This window comes from Sceloporus occidentalis, unplaced genomic scaffold (assembly GCF_023333645.1).
Source record: "Sceloporus occidentalis isolate IW3139 unplaced genomic scaffold, rSceOcc1.0.p SCAF_8, whole genome shotgun sequence".
NCBI lineage: Eukaryota > Metazoa > Chordata > Lepidosauria > Squamata > Phrynosomatidae > Sceloporus > Sceloporus occidentalis.
The window spans coordinates 13789829-13806450 of NW_028316988.1; the positions used below are offsets into that span (position 1 = coordinate 13789829).

The 16622-nt window shown below is 45.7% G+C and overlaps 1 protein-coding gene across 1 annotated transcript in view; it reads left to right on the forward strand.

Moving 5' to 3' along the window:
* Positions 1-3644: 3644 nt before the first annotated feature.
* The window catches only part of MEGF9 (multiple EGF like domains 9), a 30682-nt gene continuing 17704 nt past the window's right edge, over positions 3645-16622 (forward strand). Inside the window, exon 1 of the mRNA XM_089534886.1 lies at positions 3645-4730. Within this exon, the coding sequence (XP_089391012.1) occupies positions 4241-4730 (490 nt within the window). The 5' untranslated portion in view covers positions 3645-4240. The remainder of the gene's footprint in view (positions 4731-16622) is intronic.

Here is a 16622-nt window from a genome sequence, read left to right on the forward strand (position 1 = left end):
AAGCAACCATTCGCCTAGAGAGGCGGCGAGGGTCTCCTTTTCTGGCCCAAACTAACAAAATGGATTCCAAGAGGGAGAAATGTAGGACAGTACCCTTGAGCATTAAAAACGAAATGCACAGATAAAGGATGGGGGGCACCTGGCTTGAGAACAGTCCATGCAAAAGGGATCTAGGAGTCTTAGTGGCCTGCAGGTTGAACATCAGTCAACAGTGTGACGCAGCAGCTAAAAAAGCCAAGATGATCCTAGGTTGCATCAATAGGAGTATAGATCAAGGAATATAGATCTTGTAGCACCTTTGGGTCTAAGTGAGAGAAAGAAGTTGGCAGCATGAGCGTATGGATCCGAGGAAGTAGACTTAAGTCTAGGAAAGCTCATGCTGCCAACTTCTTTCTTTCAGTTGGTCTCAAAAGGAGCTGCAAGATTTCTTTATATACCGATTTTACAGACTAACATGGCTATATCTTTGAATTCTCGATCGATGGAAGTACAGTATTCAGCTTTGGTCAGACCTCACTTGGAATATGCTTTGACTGCGGAAACTTTAGCCCCATTATTATTATTATTATTATTATTATTATTATTATTATTATTATTATTAGTATTATTAGATATATCCCATTTTTCCTCCCAAATTGGGACTCATTGCAGATATATTTCTTAATACAAGTTAGAGATTCCAGCTGACGCAAAGAACGCTGAAACTGTCCAGTAGAAAAGCACAAAGACTTCTCTCTTAGAGTCAGACTGAAAAAAGAAATTGCTTCATAATCAGACAGGAAGCTCTTTCTTGGCACAATGGATTTATTACTCTATATCAGTTTGGGTTTTTTTTGGTGAGGGTGGGGGGTCCAACGTTCTTGAGATGTTTCTCCTTCCTTCCCTAAATGTCAAACTTAGCTTCTCTCCTTTGGCGGAAGGCCAACGGGAGCTTTTGTTGCAATGCAAAAAGCAGCGTTGTCGGTCTGTTGTGCGTGGAGTTTCCCTATTGTTTCATTTGTTGGGGGGGGGGAAACACACACCCCATAGATAGAACAATGCATTGGATGCCATAGATATGTGTGTATGTGCCTTCAAGTTGCATGTCTTCTTATGGCGACCCCATGAATTTCAGAGGGTTTGTCTTAGGCAAGGAGACACTGCAGAATGAATTCGACTTCAACTCCATGGAATCCTGGGATTTGTAGTTTTCTGGGGCACCAGGAGGCTAAATATCTCACAGATCTATAGATCCCGTTACAGCAGCGTCAAACGACATTCATTCTGCAACGCAGATACAACCTAACTTGGTCCTCCAAGTTTTGGGGACTTCAACTCTCCAAAACCTCAACCAGCTTAACCAAAAGTCAGGAATCTTGGTAGCTGAAGTCCAAAACATCTGGAAAACCAAAGTTTGGGAACTACTGCATCCTCAGATGTATGGACTGGACTGGTAAGCCCTTTGTAAGCAGACTGTATGAAGAGCCATAGGAATGCAAACCTTGTGGGCCTAGTGATGCGATGACATGTTCAGTTTAAACCAGTGATGTCCAAAATCTTGGCTAATGGTCTGGGACTCTGGGAGACGAAGTCCAAAGCACCTGGAGGGCCAGAGTTTGGACATCACTGGTTTAAACAATGGTTGTTGGGGGACAAAGGCAGGAGGAATGCTGTTGCCAAAGGCCAGGGTGGGAGGATGACACTATGCGTTGCAACAGGTGTATTGCTTCTATTGGGAATCTGCCCAGATTTTGCAGATCCAGAAAGCCCTAAGCCACCCTGGCACAGCTGGGCATGCTGGCCACGTGCCTCGGTCGCTTATCACGGCGACACTTTCCAAATTAACGTGACAAAGGAGCAGGAGGAGGACGCTCTGGGCGTTCCCATAAATCTTGGCCGCTGGTGCCAATGGTCACCATTACGTAATGGCGAGGCTTGCAAGCGAGACTTCGCCAGCTGATTTGACTCTCTTCCATTTTTATGGGTATCGCTATGATGTTGGAATTATGGCCTTGAGTTGTTTTAAAGGGCAGGGGATAATGGGGCTTATTTTATGGCAATGTCTGTTTTTTTATTATGGTAAGCCGCCTTGATCTTATAGGAGAGGCGGGTTAGAAATAATAATAATAATAATAATAATAATAATAATAATAATAATTTGGACTTTATCTGCTCTGGTTTTTATGGCTAGTATTATCCATGAGGCTGAAACCCATCCCTAAAATAGGTTCAAAGGTTAGCTCCTAGATGATGATGGTGATGATTTGAAATTCAGAATCACCGCATCCACCAAGACGCTAACCATTCTCCAAATGTGTTCTCTATTAGTGGTTCCAGATATTTTGGACTTCAGTTCCCAGAATTCCCGACTGGGGCTTCTGGGAGCTGAAGTCCAAAACACCTGGAGATTCATAGTTTGGGAATCACTGGTATCCATGGGCAAGAAGTCACACTCTCTCAGCCTCAGGGGAAGGCCATGGCAAGCCTACTCTGAACCAGTCTTGCCAAGAGAACCCATGATAGGGTCACTTTAGGGTCGCCATAAGTCGGGCTTGACTTGAAGGTGCACAGCACACACACAGCCTGAAGCAGCAAGCTTCTTGTGTAGGCATTGCCCTGTTCTCTTTCCAAAGGCTCAGCCCACGCATTTGCAAGACAGGAGACGATAATGACACATTTCTGGCTCCATTTACGCTCTGGAATTTTCCACTATCGATCCAAGTCATTGCTACCTTTTTGTTTTGCAGTTCCCAGAGGCAAGCCTTTCATTTTGTGCAGAAAAGGGTCAAGACCGAGGAAACCCTAACAGTCTCCTGTGGGGTCTTTTTCTCTCTCTGGCTGCATCCACACTGCAGAAATAATGCACTTTTGGCACCGCTTTAATTGCCCTGGCGCCATGCTGTAGAACCCAAGGATTTCCACTTCGAAGGCTAAACATCTCACAAAGTTGCACACTCCAGAATCCCATAGCATTGAGCTGTGGCAGTTAAAGCGGTACCAAACTGCATTATTTCTGCACTGCAGATGCCGGCACCGTTTGTCGGTCTTTCTTCTCCTTCGCCAGTTTGACAACAGGGCTCTGTTTGAATTCATCCTCTTGTCTTAGGATGGGAATCTTATGTGGTTTTCTTGGCCTGTGTCTTCTGGAGTGGGTTTGCCCTTGCTTTCCCTCTGAGGCTGAGAGAGTGTGCCTCACCCAATGGGTTTCCATAGCTGAGAAGGGATTCGAACCCTGGTCTCTCAGGGTTCCTAAATCCAAACCACTCTGAGGACATCTCTCTGGCTCTGATCCCTTTACCTCTATTTCATAATAATAATAATAATAATAATAATAATAATAATAGTGTACAAGGGAAGGGATGGATCCAAGTGGGCTCCATCCTTGCTTTTTCCAAGGCTGGTCCTTTGTCTGCATCTTTCCCAGAAGCATCCCTCCCTCAGCAACACAAAGCAGCCTCCTATATATACATATTACATATATATATATAGTGCAGCGAGCAAGGAGGCTGAACTTGGGTCCCCAGCCTTGCCTCTGCATTGGCTGCCAAGGGCACAAAGGGGTGGGTCACGTGGGCCAGGCTGGGATTCCCATTGGTTGGCCCAAATGTCACTCTCCTCTTTTCTCCCCCCTCTATCTATCTTTCTTTCTTTCTCTCTCTCTCTCAACAAAATTATCTCCCTCCTTCCTTCCTTGCCTCCCTTTCACTTGCAGGGCTGCTGGGAGAAAGGAGGAGGAAGAAGAAGAGGAAAAAGGAGGAAGAGGAGGAAGAAAAAGGATAAAGGAGGAGGAAGAAGAGGGAGAAAAAAAGGAGGAGGATAAAGGAGGGAGAGGAGGAAGAAAAGGAGGAGGAGGATAAAAGAGGAGGGAGAAGAGAAGGGAAAAGGAGGGAGGAAAGGAAGAGGAAGAAGAGGAGGAGGAAGAAAGGAGGAGGAAGAAAAGAGGAGAGAGAAGGAGGAGAGAAGGAAAGGAAGGGAGGAGGAGGAAGAAAAGAGGAGGAGGACAGAAGGAGGAGGGAAGGAGGAGGAGGAAGAAGAGAAAGAAGGACCAGCCCTGAGCGAAGGCTGGTGCTGCTGCTGGTCCTGGTCCGGAGGGGAAGGAAAGCCTCCTCTTCCTCCCTCCTTGCCTTGCCTTGCCTTGCCTTGCCCAAGGGATGCCTGGCTGCTAGCCCGATGGGTCTCGGCCGAGGGGGGCCCGGCTGGAGGACCTCGCTGGCCCCTTCCTCCTCCTCCTCCTGCTGCTGCTGGGCATCATCCTCTCGCCATGAAGACCGGCGCCATCCTCCAGAGCATCTTCGGCCGGGAGCTGGGCGCCTCCATCCTCCTGCTGCTGCTGCTGCTCTGCTCCTTCTTTGCGGCTGGCCTGGGCTCGGAGGAAGCGGAGCAAGGGAGCCTCCTTGGTGGGAGCACCACCAGCAGCAGCCCGGCCTCTTCAGCCTCGGAGGAGCCTCCTTGGTCCCCTTCTCCATCCTCTCCCTCCTTCCCTCCGGAGCCCAGAGCCAGCGCAGAGCCCAGCAGCGGTGATCCTCAGCCCCAGGGCACCCCCAGCCCCCCCTGGCACCCCACATGGGACCCCCAGCACCCCACCACCTCCGCCCGGCCCTTGGCAGCCTCTTCGGAGCCCTCCTGGCCACCTCCAGAGACTCCAGAGCCCAGCATCCCCACCACGGGCCTCCCAAGGACTCCCTCGGCCTCCCCCAAGGAAGAGGAAGAGGAAGAGGAGGAAGAAGATCTGGGGGGCCACAGCGGGACAGGTGAGCCAGGCCTCATCCCTCACCTGGGCACACGCTCTCCAGCCTCTTACCTTGCTTCTGCTCTCAAAGCTGGGGCAGGTATATAGGGATGGAGACCGGCCTCCTTTGTTTCTTAGGGAGACATCCCTGATTTCATCCAAAGGACCCTCAGACCCCAAATCCACAAAACAGGGATCCAGGGGATCCAGGGCAGGCCTCACCTGGGCACACTAGTATCTACTCCCACTCTCTCCAACCTCTTGCCTTGCTTCTGGTCTCAAAAGTAGGGCAGGGATACAGGGATGGAGACCGGCTTCCTTTGTTTCTTAGGGGGACATCCCTGATATCTTTCAAAGGACATAGGAGATGTTTCCTATGTTTTATATCTCCCTATAGGCAAGTATTCCCCAATGGATCTCTATGAGCAACTATTCTGCAATGCTTTCTTATAGGCAAGTATTCCCCAATGGATCCCTAGGGGCAGGTAATTCCCAGTATTTCCCCCTAGGCAAGTATTGTCCAATGATTGTGTATGGTGGGCAAACATTCTGCAGTGTTTCCCTATAGGCAAGTACGGTTTCCCTGTGGACAAGTATTCCTCAATATTTCCCTATAGGCAAGTATTTCCCAATCATGTATCCCTATGGGCAAGTATTCCCCAATGTATCCCTTTGGGCAAGTATTCTGCAATCCACAGAACAGGGATCCAGGGAATCCATGGCAGGCCTTACCTGGGTGCACTCTCTGCTCCTCTTTGCTTCTTAAAACAAGGGCAGATATATAGGGACAGGGAACACCTTCTTTTGTTTCTTAGGGAGACATCCCTGCTTTCCTGCAAAGGCCCCTCAAACCCCAAAACCACAAAACAGGGATCCGGGGAATCCATGGCAGGCCTTACCTGGGTGCACTCTCTCCAACCTCTTGGCTTGCTTCTGGTTTCAGAGCTAGGGCAGATATATAGGGATGGAGACCAGCTTCCTTTGTTGCTTAGGGAGGGATCGCTACTTTCCTCCAAAGGACCCTAACGCCCCAAATCCACAAAACAGGGATCCGGGGAAATGTATGTTGTTGAGATGTTTCTCATATTTTTGTCTCGGTCTGTTGTTGAGCCTTAGACCAAGAAGCCGTTGTCACCGCAAAAGAAGGGAGATGGTGTGGCCTAGTGGTTGCAGTGTCAGACCTGGCTGGGCCTTACCACAAGGCAGCTTTTAATGTGCTATTTTTGTACGTAGACGAATGCCAAAAGGAAATTCTGCCTTGCCACAGTTCAAGGGGTTTGCCCTTGAATTAGAGAAGCCCAGCAGGTGTTTAGCTGTACTGGCTTATGTCAGCAATGCTACCTGCGTAGGGATCTATAGTCCACCCCGATAGAGGCCAAGGTTATGTGAGTCTAATAAAAGCAAACAAGGCTGCTCCAGGGGATGCGGATTGCCGCTCTCCACTGACAACAATGGGTTGTCAGTGGAGAGTTGTTGGGTTGCTGCTGTGTGTTTTCAAGTCAGTTCCGACTTCTGGAGACCCTAAGGCGAACCTATCATGGGGTTTTCTTGGCAAGATTTGTTCAGAGGAGGTTTGCCATGGCCTTCCCCTGAGGCTGAGAGAGTGTGACTTCTTGCCCAAGGTAACCCAGTGGGTTTCTTTGGCCGAGCTGGGAATTGAACCCTGGTCTCTGGAGTTATAATCCAATCCTCAAACCACTGGCTCTTCTTTCTGCTTTGGCATTGCCTTCCTGTGAGGCTGAGAGTGAGACTTACTCCATTGGGTTTCCATGGATTCGAACCCTGGTCTCCCAAAGTCCTAGTCTGACGCTGCAACCACTAGGCCACACCGGCTCTCTTCTTTGCCCTACAAAAGCCTGGCCAGTGTTCCTCCAGGACAGTGGGATGGGGGAGAATTATTTTAACTTTTCCAATCTCTGGTTGGTGCAAATGCATTAAGACTTTCCCCCAAAAGGTGCAGATTTAATCCAGCATCAATCATTGATCCGCCTGTCTCCCAGTGTGGGAACCAAGGTGGCACACAATAGAAATCTGTCCAGGATAAGGAGGGAAAAAAAGGTTGTGTGTGTATTTATAAAGCAAACTAAGCAGTGACTCATGCTCGCAATGGGTAGCGGCGGAGAATGTATTTCACCTTCTGGGAGCCCTTTGGGGAGATCTGGCCCACTTACAAGAGGCCATATGGGCAGAAGAACATCTTACTTTTCTTCAGAAGCCTAGGAGACGGTGGGTTATATATAGGGCCAGAGCCAGATTGAGGTAGGCGTTCCTCAAAAAAGGGGAGAACATGGAAACTGGCAGAGAATTTGGATATCTCTTTGCTCAAGAGTTGTGGTGGATCAAATGTAATGGATTTGGATGGTGGGCTAAACCAGGGATGAGCAGACGTCAGGCTTCTGAGGTCTCCTTTCGTTGTTGTTGTTGTTGTTGTTGTTGTTGTTGTTGTTGTTGTTAACTGCCTTTGAGTTGGCCCAGAACTCATGGCAACCCCGTGGATGACATATCTCCAAGACGCCCCCTGTACTCCTCCGCTCTGCTTAGGTCCTGCAAATTCAGGTCCTGCAAATCTCCATGGTTGGGTTTATCCATCTGGCATGTGATCTTCCTCTTTTTCTAAGGCCTTCTGCCTTTCCTAGCATTATTGTATTTTCCAAGGATTCCTTCTCATGATGTGGCCAAAGTACGGCAACCTCAATATGATCATCTTGACATCCAGGGAGATTTCAGGTTTGATCTGTTCAAGGACCCATTTGTGTTTTTGGCCATCCATGGCATCCTCCGCACTCTTCTCCAGGACCACATCTCAAATGTGTTGATTTTCCTCCTATCCACTTCCCTCACTGTCCAACTCTCACATCCGTACATGGCGATGGGGAATACAATTTAAGTCTAGTGGAGACTAACTTAGACAGAGGTTTGTCAGTCTAGGAATTGTGTTCTGATGATCACAACAGAACTGAGCTCACAGCAATTGACACATACAAATCCATGCCTGGTTGCCTCCCAGCTTTCTTCCTTTCGAACAACGCAATTTAGGGTGGAGCGGGAGTGAGTCATTTATTCTTGCTATTATGCCATTATGAAATCATTGAGCATCAGGAATCCCCTGTGATCCTACGGAAATGTCAGACTGTATCCCTATCCACCTTTCCCTCCAAATCTTGGACCTAACCGTGGTTTACCGTTATGTGCAAGCCCATATCCCAGGTTCACATGGAGATGCCTGGAGACTTATAGGTCTGTTTTGGATCCGCCACAACTTGTGATGGCTGAACCCTTTGAATCCATTCCTTATGGTTATTAGCTCCTCCAGACGTTGTCTGGTTACAGTTATTAGCTGCTGCTATTATTATTATTGTTGTTGTTGTTGTTATTATTATTATTATTATTAATAATAATAATAATATTTCTTTTGTCCCTTGTTATTGCCTATGCCAGTTAGGAGCTGCTGGGTGACCGATTTCAGAAATATATGGAAGGCCACAAGATGCTTGTTCATGGCCTAGAATTTGGGACAGTCTTGTGCATAGATATCCTTGGACTGCAGTTCCCATCAGCCTTCTTGTGTACACGCCTGGAGTCTTTCATGTCTGTTTTCAGTCCACCACAACTTGTTGTGATGGTTGAACCCCACAAATCCATTTCTCATCGCTATTAGCTCTTGAAAAGATCCCTCTTCCAGGATGTTGCTTAGGTTTATCTTTGATGGGGATATAGCCCTCCAGAAGTTGTCTGGTTGCAGTTATTAGCTATTACTACTACTATTACAGATCCCTCCCCCCCTTGTCATTGGCTATGCTGGTCAGGAGCTGATAGTTAGGGTTGCCATACATCAGAAAGGACTTGAAGGCACACGACAACAACGATGAAACAGCATGGGAAGGTTTCTGAGTCTTCAAATGGGCAACACCTTTTATAAACAGCAAGTCCTTTTACAGGTTGCTTAAATGTACTTGGGAGTGTTTTGTTTTGTTTCCATACCGGCTGGTTTGCCTGGCTGAAAAGACTCAAGACTAGGAACCACGAGGGCGAGGTGTGATCTCCTGACATTCGTAACCACAGAGGCCTTCTCCTTGGCATGCCATCTACTGCAAAGAGCACTTGGTCCTGCTAGGGATAATGGGTCTTTCAATCCAGTATATCTGGAGGACCAAGAATCAGCCATGGTTTGATTCCCAGCTCGGCCATGAAACCCTTAAAAATGAACAAAACCCTGAAAAAATTGGCCCAAACCCAAACCCCAAAGTGGTGAGGCATCACTTCTGGTCATGTTGGGTCCACCGTTGTGGTTTGCGGTTGCTGACGTGATTCATCTCCGTTGGCATCTTTGGATGAATGCAAGGCTTGGAAGAGTTAAATTTGGTCAACTCTCCAAATCTCCCATACAACACCGTGCTAAACTGGGGGAGATTTGGGGAGTTGTAGTCCAAAATAAGATTCCCCCCCCCCCATGCTCTGGGTCAGAGGCTTTGACCTGTGACACATTGAAGTTTTGGTTGTCCTCCAGGTTGATCTAGTTGATGCGGCGTGTGTCAGAGTGAAGTCATGTCTTCAGGGATGCAGAAAGTCCTGTTGTGAAATCCGGCGGGTGTGGAATGCAGCCGGCTTGGTTTATATAGTAGGTGCTTGTCTCTGTTTGCTTGAACCCGGGTCTTTGCTATGGGAGCTGCAGTCCACGGCTATCCAAAAGTACAATGCAAAACTATTGCTCCAAATTCTTGGCCACGAATAAGCTGGAACACACCGACTTGCCTTTGCAATCCCTTGCAAATGAACCACAAGGGTTTCTTTATAGCATGTGTCAGGATTGTGGAAATTCCAGCCCTGGGGCCAAATACACAAGTGTGTGTGTGTGTTTGTGTATTTAATATTCTGCCTATTTGACTCAAATTGGCTCCCAGAGATTAAAACAAAATTTGTTGTTACATGCCTTCAAGTTGTTTTCGAGACTTACGGTAACCCTATCATGGGGTTTTCTTGACCAGATTTGTCCAGTGGATGTTTATTCTGAGGCTGAGAGAGTGTGGTTTGCTCAAAGCCACCCAATGGGTTTCATTGCCAAGCTGGGTTGAGTCTCTTTTACATGGCATTTCAAAATCCAAAATACTCCGAAATCCAAAATCGCCCACCCGGATGGCGGAGGGAGTGACACCTTTGTTTTTGGATGGTTCAGCAGACCCAAACTTTGCTTCATACACCAAATTATTACAAATATTGTGTATAAATTCACCTTCAGGCTAAGTACACAAGGCGCATCAAAACGGAAATGAATTTCATATTTAGACTTGGGTGCCATCTCCAAGATATCTCAATATGCCTATGCAAATATACCAAAATTGAAAAATTTCAAAATTTGAAACACCTCTGGTCTAAACATTTCAGATAAGAGAGATTCAACCTGTAGTATAATGAAAAATGGTTAAAAATAATGGAAAAGGAAAAGGGGGAAGGAAGCTTGCAAATGCCTGTCGGTTGCAACGGCGGCTTTGCAAAATTGCAAAAGCTCCTTTTTAAAGTTCCTTTTTAAAAAGTTAACCTCTTTTCGTTTCTTTTCTTGCCTCTCTTGAAACATTTGGGAGCATCTTACTCTCCATTATTTCCCAAATGAAAACAGGGACATGTTTGGCCAAACATCAGAGCATGATCAAGATGACATTAAGGATGAGAAACTGAGAAGCTAGGAAGGGCTGCAGCGATTTGCTTTTGCCAGAGCCTTCTATGTCTAGACAGTGGTTCCCAAACTTTGGTCCTCCAAGTGTTTTGGACTTCAACTCCCAGAAACCCCAGCCATCCTGGCCAATGGTTAAGGATTCTGGGAGCTGAAGTCCAAAACCTCTGGAAGGCCAGAGTTTAGGAATCACTGGTCTAGGACCTGGCAGCTTTGCATGTTTACTTCTTTTGCAGTATTTTGAAGCGAACTGAGTGCAAAAGGGGAAAGAAAGAAACTGGGATATTTGAAAAATAGCTGGAAAAGTGGGATGGCAGAGGATTAATCAAACTGGGACAACTGACGTACGTTGCTGGAAATCAGAAAGTCCCCAGTTTTGAGATCTCTGTTATGCCAAGAATGCGTTGACAGCTGTGGGTTGTGCCCCTAAGCGTCACCAGCCCTGGCCTGCCTTACAGGGGTGTCATAAAGGTGACTGAGATAACATCAGTAGAGGAAATGTGATAGGAAAAAACCTTCTTTAAAAATGTTGCAGAGGGCATTCTAGACACAGGTTTACATATGTGAATGCTGGCTTAAATGTCTCTGGCCATGTTCCTAACCATGAAAACCCTATGATAGGTTCGCCATAAGTCAGAAACAACTTCAAGGCACACAACAACAACAACAACAACAACAACAACAACAAGGCTCCCCAAAGGGTGTGGATCACAGCACATTACTCCACCAACATTATGCATTTACTCTATGCTTTTTGGAGGATTCTCGCGTGAAAATTTAGAATTTTCTATCTCTCTTTTTAAAATATATAGCACCTCGGTCTCCCATCCAAGCACTAACCAGAGCCGACCCTGCTCAGCTTCCAAGATCAGACAGGATCCGGTGCCTCGATTAATTGATAACACCGCTGTACATTTCCATCCTGTATTATTTATGGAAATGCTGGCATGTCATGCTGCATAGCTGATTAATGCCGCATGCATTTTTAATGCACCCATTTTTTAAACTTGTGTGATCTCGCTAAGTAAGTGCGTTGTGTGTTTTGTCGCCATTGATGTTCCCGGCTTAGTGTGCGTCTTAATTTGTTCTCTCCCTTGCATTGCCGTTGCTCCTTTCCATCTGCAAAATCTCATCCTTCTCCTTGCAACATCCTGATGTCTCTCTTTGGTTCAGCTATTTTTAGTTTTGCACACTGTGTCTGTGTGTGTTTTGAAAAAGAACAACATTTTGCACCACAAGAAGGGCTTGGTGGGTAATATTCCGCAGGTCATGACTTTGCAAAGGGGATTTATTAAAGAGAGTTAATGACATTGTCAAAACCTAGACGTTACTTGGCTCGGCACGCGCATTTCTCCAACTCGGAAAATGTTCCGGGAGTACCAGAAATTCCTTTCCGAATCCAAATGTCAAATAATGGTCTGCTTCACATGAGTTTGTGGAGAGGAGCAACTGGGTCAGAAAAAGCAACTGAATGAGACTGAACCAAAGAAGCTGGAAAATGCCATCAATTGTGGTGCCGATTCCAGAATAAATTTTAATAAGTGAATCAATTTTGGACAATTTAGAAGTTACTTCTCATGCACTAAGGTTTGCATAGGCTACTATGCTCCAGGTTACAGTTGGGGTCACTTACAAGGCTTCCCAAACTTTGGTCCTCCGGGTGTTTTGGACTTCAACTTCCAGAATCCCCAATGGTCAGGAATTCTGGGAGCCGGGGTCCAAAATACCTGGAGGATCAAAGTTTGGGAACCAATGGTCATACTAAATATATGTTGCAATGTGGCCATGTCCTAGAAGAGTTTATTCCTGACGTTTTGCCGCATCTGTGGCTGGCGTCTTCAGAGAATGCTGACATGGAAGAGAGTGGCGTATATATGTACTGTGTGGCGTATATATACCCAGGCTCACACTGTGTGTGTGTGTGTGTGTGTGTGTATGCATATTCTAGAACATGCTAAAAACTATGAATTGCAATGACTTTTTCGGCTGCCACGTTTGCTTGCTGCAATCTGTAGGCTAATATTTGGCAATCCAATTTAACTCGTCATTTGGCATTAAGAACACAACGTTCGACTCAATGTGTTTTCTCACAAATTGATGAAGGACTTGTACAAGGGCTGACTACCTTAAGACAAAATTCATCCTTCATCTCCATTGGGCTCTGACCAGAGACACCCGAGTTCAACTTTTCCTTCATTCCCAAAGTCTGTGAATGACTCAGACCACCATCTGTCGGCCGAACCTTTTTCCGTTTGCAATCTGTGGAGGATCCTCTTCTGTGTTGTGTTATTGCAAAGTGGCTTGTTGTCTCCATAATTTAATGTCAGGTTGGTTATATCATTGGCGTTGCTTCCTTATATCATAGTTTGGGGAACAAGCAAACAAACTTCAGACTGCACAGAATGGTCATAAACATCCCATGACGTCTATCTGTTTGGCGATCGATCGGTCTCATTTCAATACTCTAAAAACATCTCTCCTTAGAGCTAATAAGTAAGACAGTTTCAGAGATGGAGGTGTCTGTGTTTTCTACCCCATTTGTTGACTTTTAAGTACATTTATTTGGGAAAGACTGTCAGCGCAAATTAATTTCTATTGCAAAATCTATATGCTTTTGACTTTAGTTTGCCGGACTAAGATTTGTCTGTCTGTGTCGGTGCTAAGCCCTCTAGCAGATTATCCAAAGCTGGTTTTACCGTTTGCAAACAGTAAATTAGCAAGGAGGGTGATGCTTATAATATTCTGGCAGAACAAGGTTTTGTATTTTGGAGTTGATTTAAACAGTTCCTTGTTTAGCGGAGTTGCTCCTGACCTCTCTCTTGCATATCCTTGTCCTTTAAGGCATACACAGCTTTAGGCCTAACCTGTTTTGTAAACGGTAACGGAAGATTTACAATGTTTTCTCTAGCTACCCAGACCACTGTTCTCTGAAACATGTGGCTTTGGATTAGGGATGGGTAAGCATTTCATTGCAATAGAGATTTATGAAATGCAACACGGTCCTCCAATTTCTTCATATTTGGGATGGGAAGAATTTGGGGTTTCTTTAAAAAAACGAATGCATGATAAACCAAAACGGACAGATTTATCCATGCAAGGCTTAACTTTAAGGGGTCTGGCTTGGGATTGTTGTGTTCTCAACCCTTTTAGGGCTGAACTGGGATTACTTGCTCTTTTTTTTCCCTCCCTGGCTTGATCCTAATAGGACTTATGTGTCATTGCTGACGTATGGAGACATTGTGTGTGTGTTGTATGCCTTCAAGATGTTTCTGAATTATGGCGATCCTAAACCAAACTTATCATGGGGTTTTCTTGGTAAGATTTCTTCGGATGAGGATTTGCCATTGCCTTCCCCTGAGGCTGAGAGAGTGTGACTTCTTGCCCAAAGTGGGTTTCATGGCCAAGATGGGAATTGAGAGTCATAGTCTGACCCTCAAACCAAGGTGAATCTATTGCGGTGTTTTCTTGGCAAGATTGGTTCAGAAGGGTTTTGGTTTTGACTTTCTGAGAGAGTGTGACTTGCACTTACCCCTCCGTTCTGCAAATTTCGTATGCATTAATTCTTGCAAGTTCATGTGCTTTTATGATCTTTTAAAAAATGTGGTTGTTTTTCTTCCTTTCAAAACAGTCATGGGAAATGGGGTAGAAAGGGATTAAATAATAATAATGCAATGCAAAAAAACCCATGCCCCCAAGAAATATCTGCGCCAACCCTAGCAAATATCTGAGACGAGAGAGATTCCTGCATCATCAATGCTTTGAGGGCAAGATAACCCCAAAAAAGTATTTGACAGAAGAAAATGCCATAAATAGACAAGAAGGACTCGAGGGGAGAAAAGGGAGACGTTAAAAACAAAGAGGGAATGAAACCCGAACTGACAAGAGCCAACAGGTCTGTTCTGTTTGATTAATTTTGGGGGAACTTTGTTTGCAAGAAGGCTTGAAATGAGAATCATTTCTCTTTTCCTTGCGCCGGGAGCCGTAAGATTAAATCAGATGCGTTTGGGTAAAAGAGACAAGGTCTAAGTATTTTGGAAAGCAACCGAGGAGCAGAAAGACAGAGTCATCTTGGGCGTTTAGAAATCAAAAGGGGGTTACCCAGGCAATTCGGTATTCTTGCATTTGACCCCATGTTATGCAACATGCTCTAGGTTTCTCTTTTTGCAAAATGGGGTGGAAGTAGGTGTGGAAATGTGTGTGTTTAAGGGAAAACAAAGGTGGAGGTGAACTGGGACGTTACCTGAACCTATTACTCACTTCGGTAGCAATGCATCTCTTGGAAAAACAAATCTTGCTCCTATCCAAGAGTGGCCAAGTCAAGCGCCTCTCTCTCTGGGTCTTTTCAGATTATACAACACTATCGTTCCTCTATATAACTGCCATGGATGCATCCTATGCAACCCTGGGATTTGCAGTTTAGGAAAGGGTACTTAGACGTCTCAGCTAAAAAGCTCTAGCGCTCTCTCCACATTGCAAAACCCAGTACTCCTTCCATAGGAGGCAGCCATGGTATGTAAACATGTCATCTTGGCTTCCAGGCTTGTTTGTCTTTTGGGACGTCCATGGGATCCTTAGCGCTCTTCTCCATCAAAACATCTCAAATGAGTTGATTTTCCTTTTATCCACTTTCTTCACTGTCCAGATCTCATATCCGTACATGGCAATGGAGAATACAATGGCTTAGACGATCCTAACTTTGGTGTTCAGTTGTACAGTATAGCGTTACATTTTGGGATCTTGTCTAGTTCTTTCATGGCCAGCCTTCCCATTCCTAGTCTTCTTCTGATTTCATAACTTCCACCTCCATTCTTATCAATGTCTCATCCTAGATATAGGAACCCATTTAACTATAGTGGGGCCTTGGTATCTGCTGGGATTTGGTTCCCGGACCTCCGTGGATACCGAAATCGGTGGATTTTATGCCATTAAATGGTGAAAAGGTGCCCCTTATATAAAACAGCAATTTCAAGGTTTGACTTTTTGGGATTAGTATTTTTTAAAAAATATTTTCAAGCCATGGATGGTTGACTCTATGGATCTGCAGATATCTGCATATCTGTAGATATGGAGGGCCACCTGTATTTCAATTTCCTTATTGTCTGGGTTGAATTCACGGCATTCCTCCATGGTCATTATTTTTGTTTGTGACCAGGAGTGATATTGTACTTCTCCTCTCCCATGTCACCAAACGTTCCTTCACTCCCCAAATTCCTAGCATTGCAAAGAGCGAGATGCTGAAGATCCTTCTGTGCCAAATTGGGACAGTTAGCAGAGATGTCCTCCGTGGCCAACAAACTATTATGGGGAAAGAATTCTTATGGGGGGATTTTCAATGCTCTTATTATACCTTCCCTTAGCTGTTTCCACTCCTTGTCAAGTTTGCAAGGAAAGCGGGAGTGTATGCGCCAATGCACAGCAACCCACAGGGTTTGACTCTTAGCAGCAGCTTGCCCGTAATGTCATATAGGGACAGACCCCTAGAAGGGTGGTTGTGAGACCACCGTAAAATAGGTTGAGACGGGAGCGTCTGCTGTGCCTGGCTGTCCTTTCCTGCCCTCCAGCAGCAGAAGCAGAAGCTGGAAACTTAATCATATCCGGAAGTGCCATGCGCCCAGACTCACCCATCAGTACCAGCTGTCTCTGCAACCCCAATGATTCCTAGGTTGCGTCTGCACTGCAGAATTAATACATTTTGACACTGCTTTAACTGCTGCGGCTCCTTGCAATGGGATTCTGTAGCTTTGTGAGATATTTCGCCTTCTCTGTCGGAGAGCTCTGGGGCCACAACAAACTACATACCCAGGATTCCATGGGATTCAACCACGTCAATTAAAGCTGGATTATTTCTGCAATGCAGATGCAGCCAACTGTTACTTGCAGCTCCTCGCTCCCAAGCTCTTCTGCTTTCTTCGGAGATGTCACGTCACCATGGGCTCCTTCACATGACACAGTTATAGCACCACTCTGCCATGGGTGCATGCTATGCAATCTTGGGATTTGCAGTTTGGGGAGGCACTACAGCTCCCTGCTTGAGACTTCCAAGTTCCCCTCTCTAAATTGCAAATCCAACAATTTCATAGCATTTCGCCACAGCAGTTAAAGTGGAATGGTAGTGCTATAACTGGACTGGGCCATCTTTCCAGCAAGCGCTCTGAGGTCTCCTTCCAACCATTGATTTCGGTGGTTATTGTTTTCTGTGTCTTCAAGTTGTTTCTGATTTAGGGCCACCCTGAGGAGAACCTATCA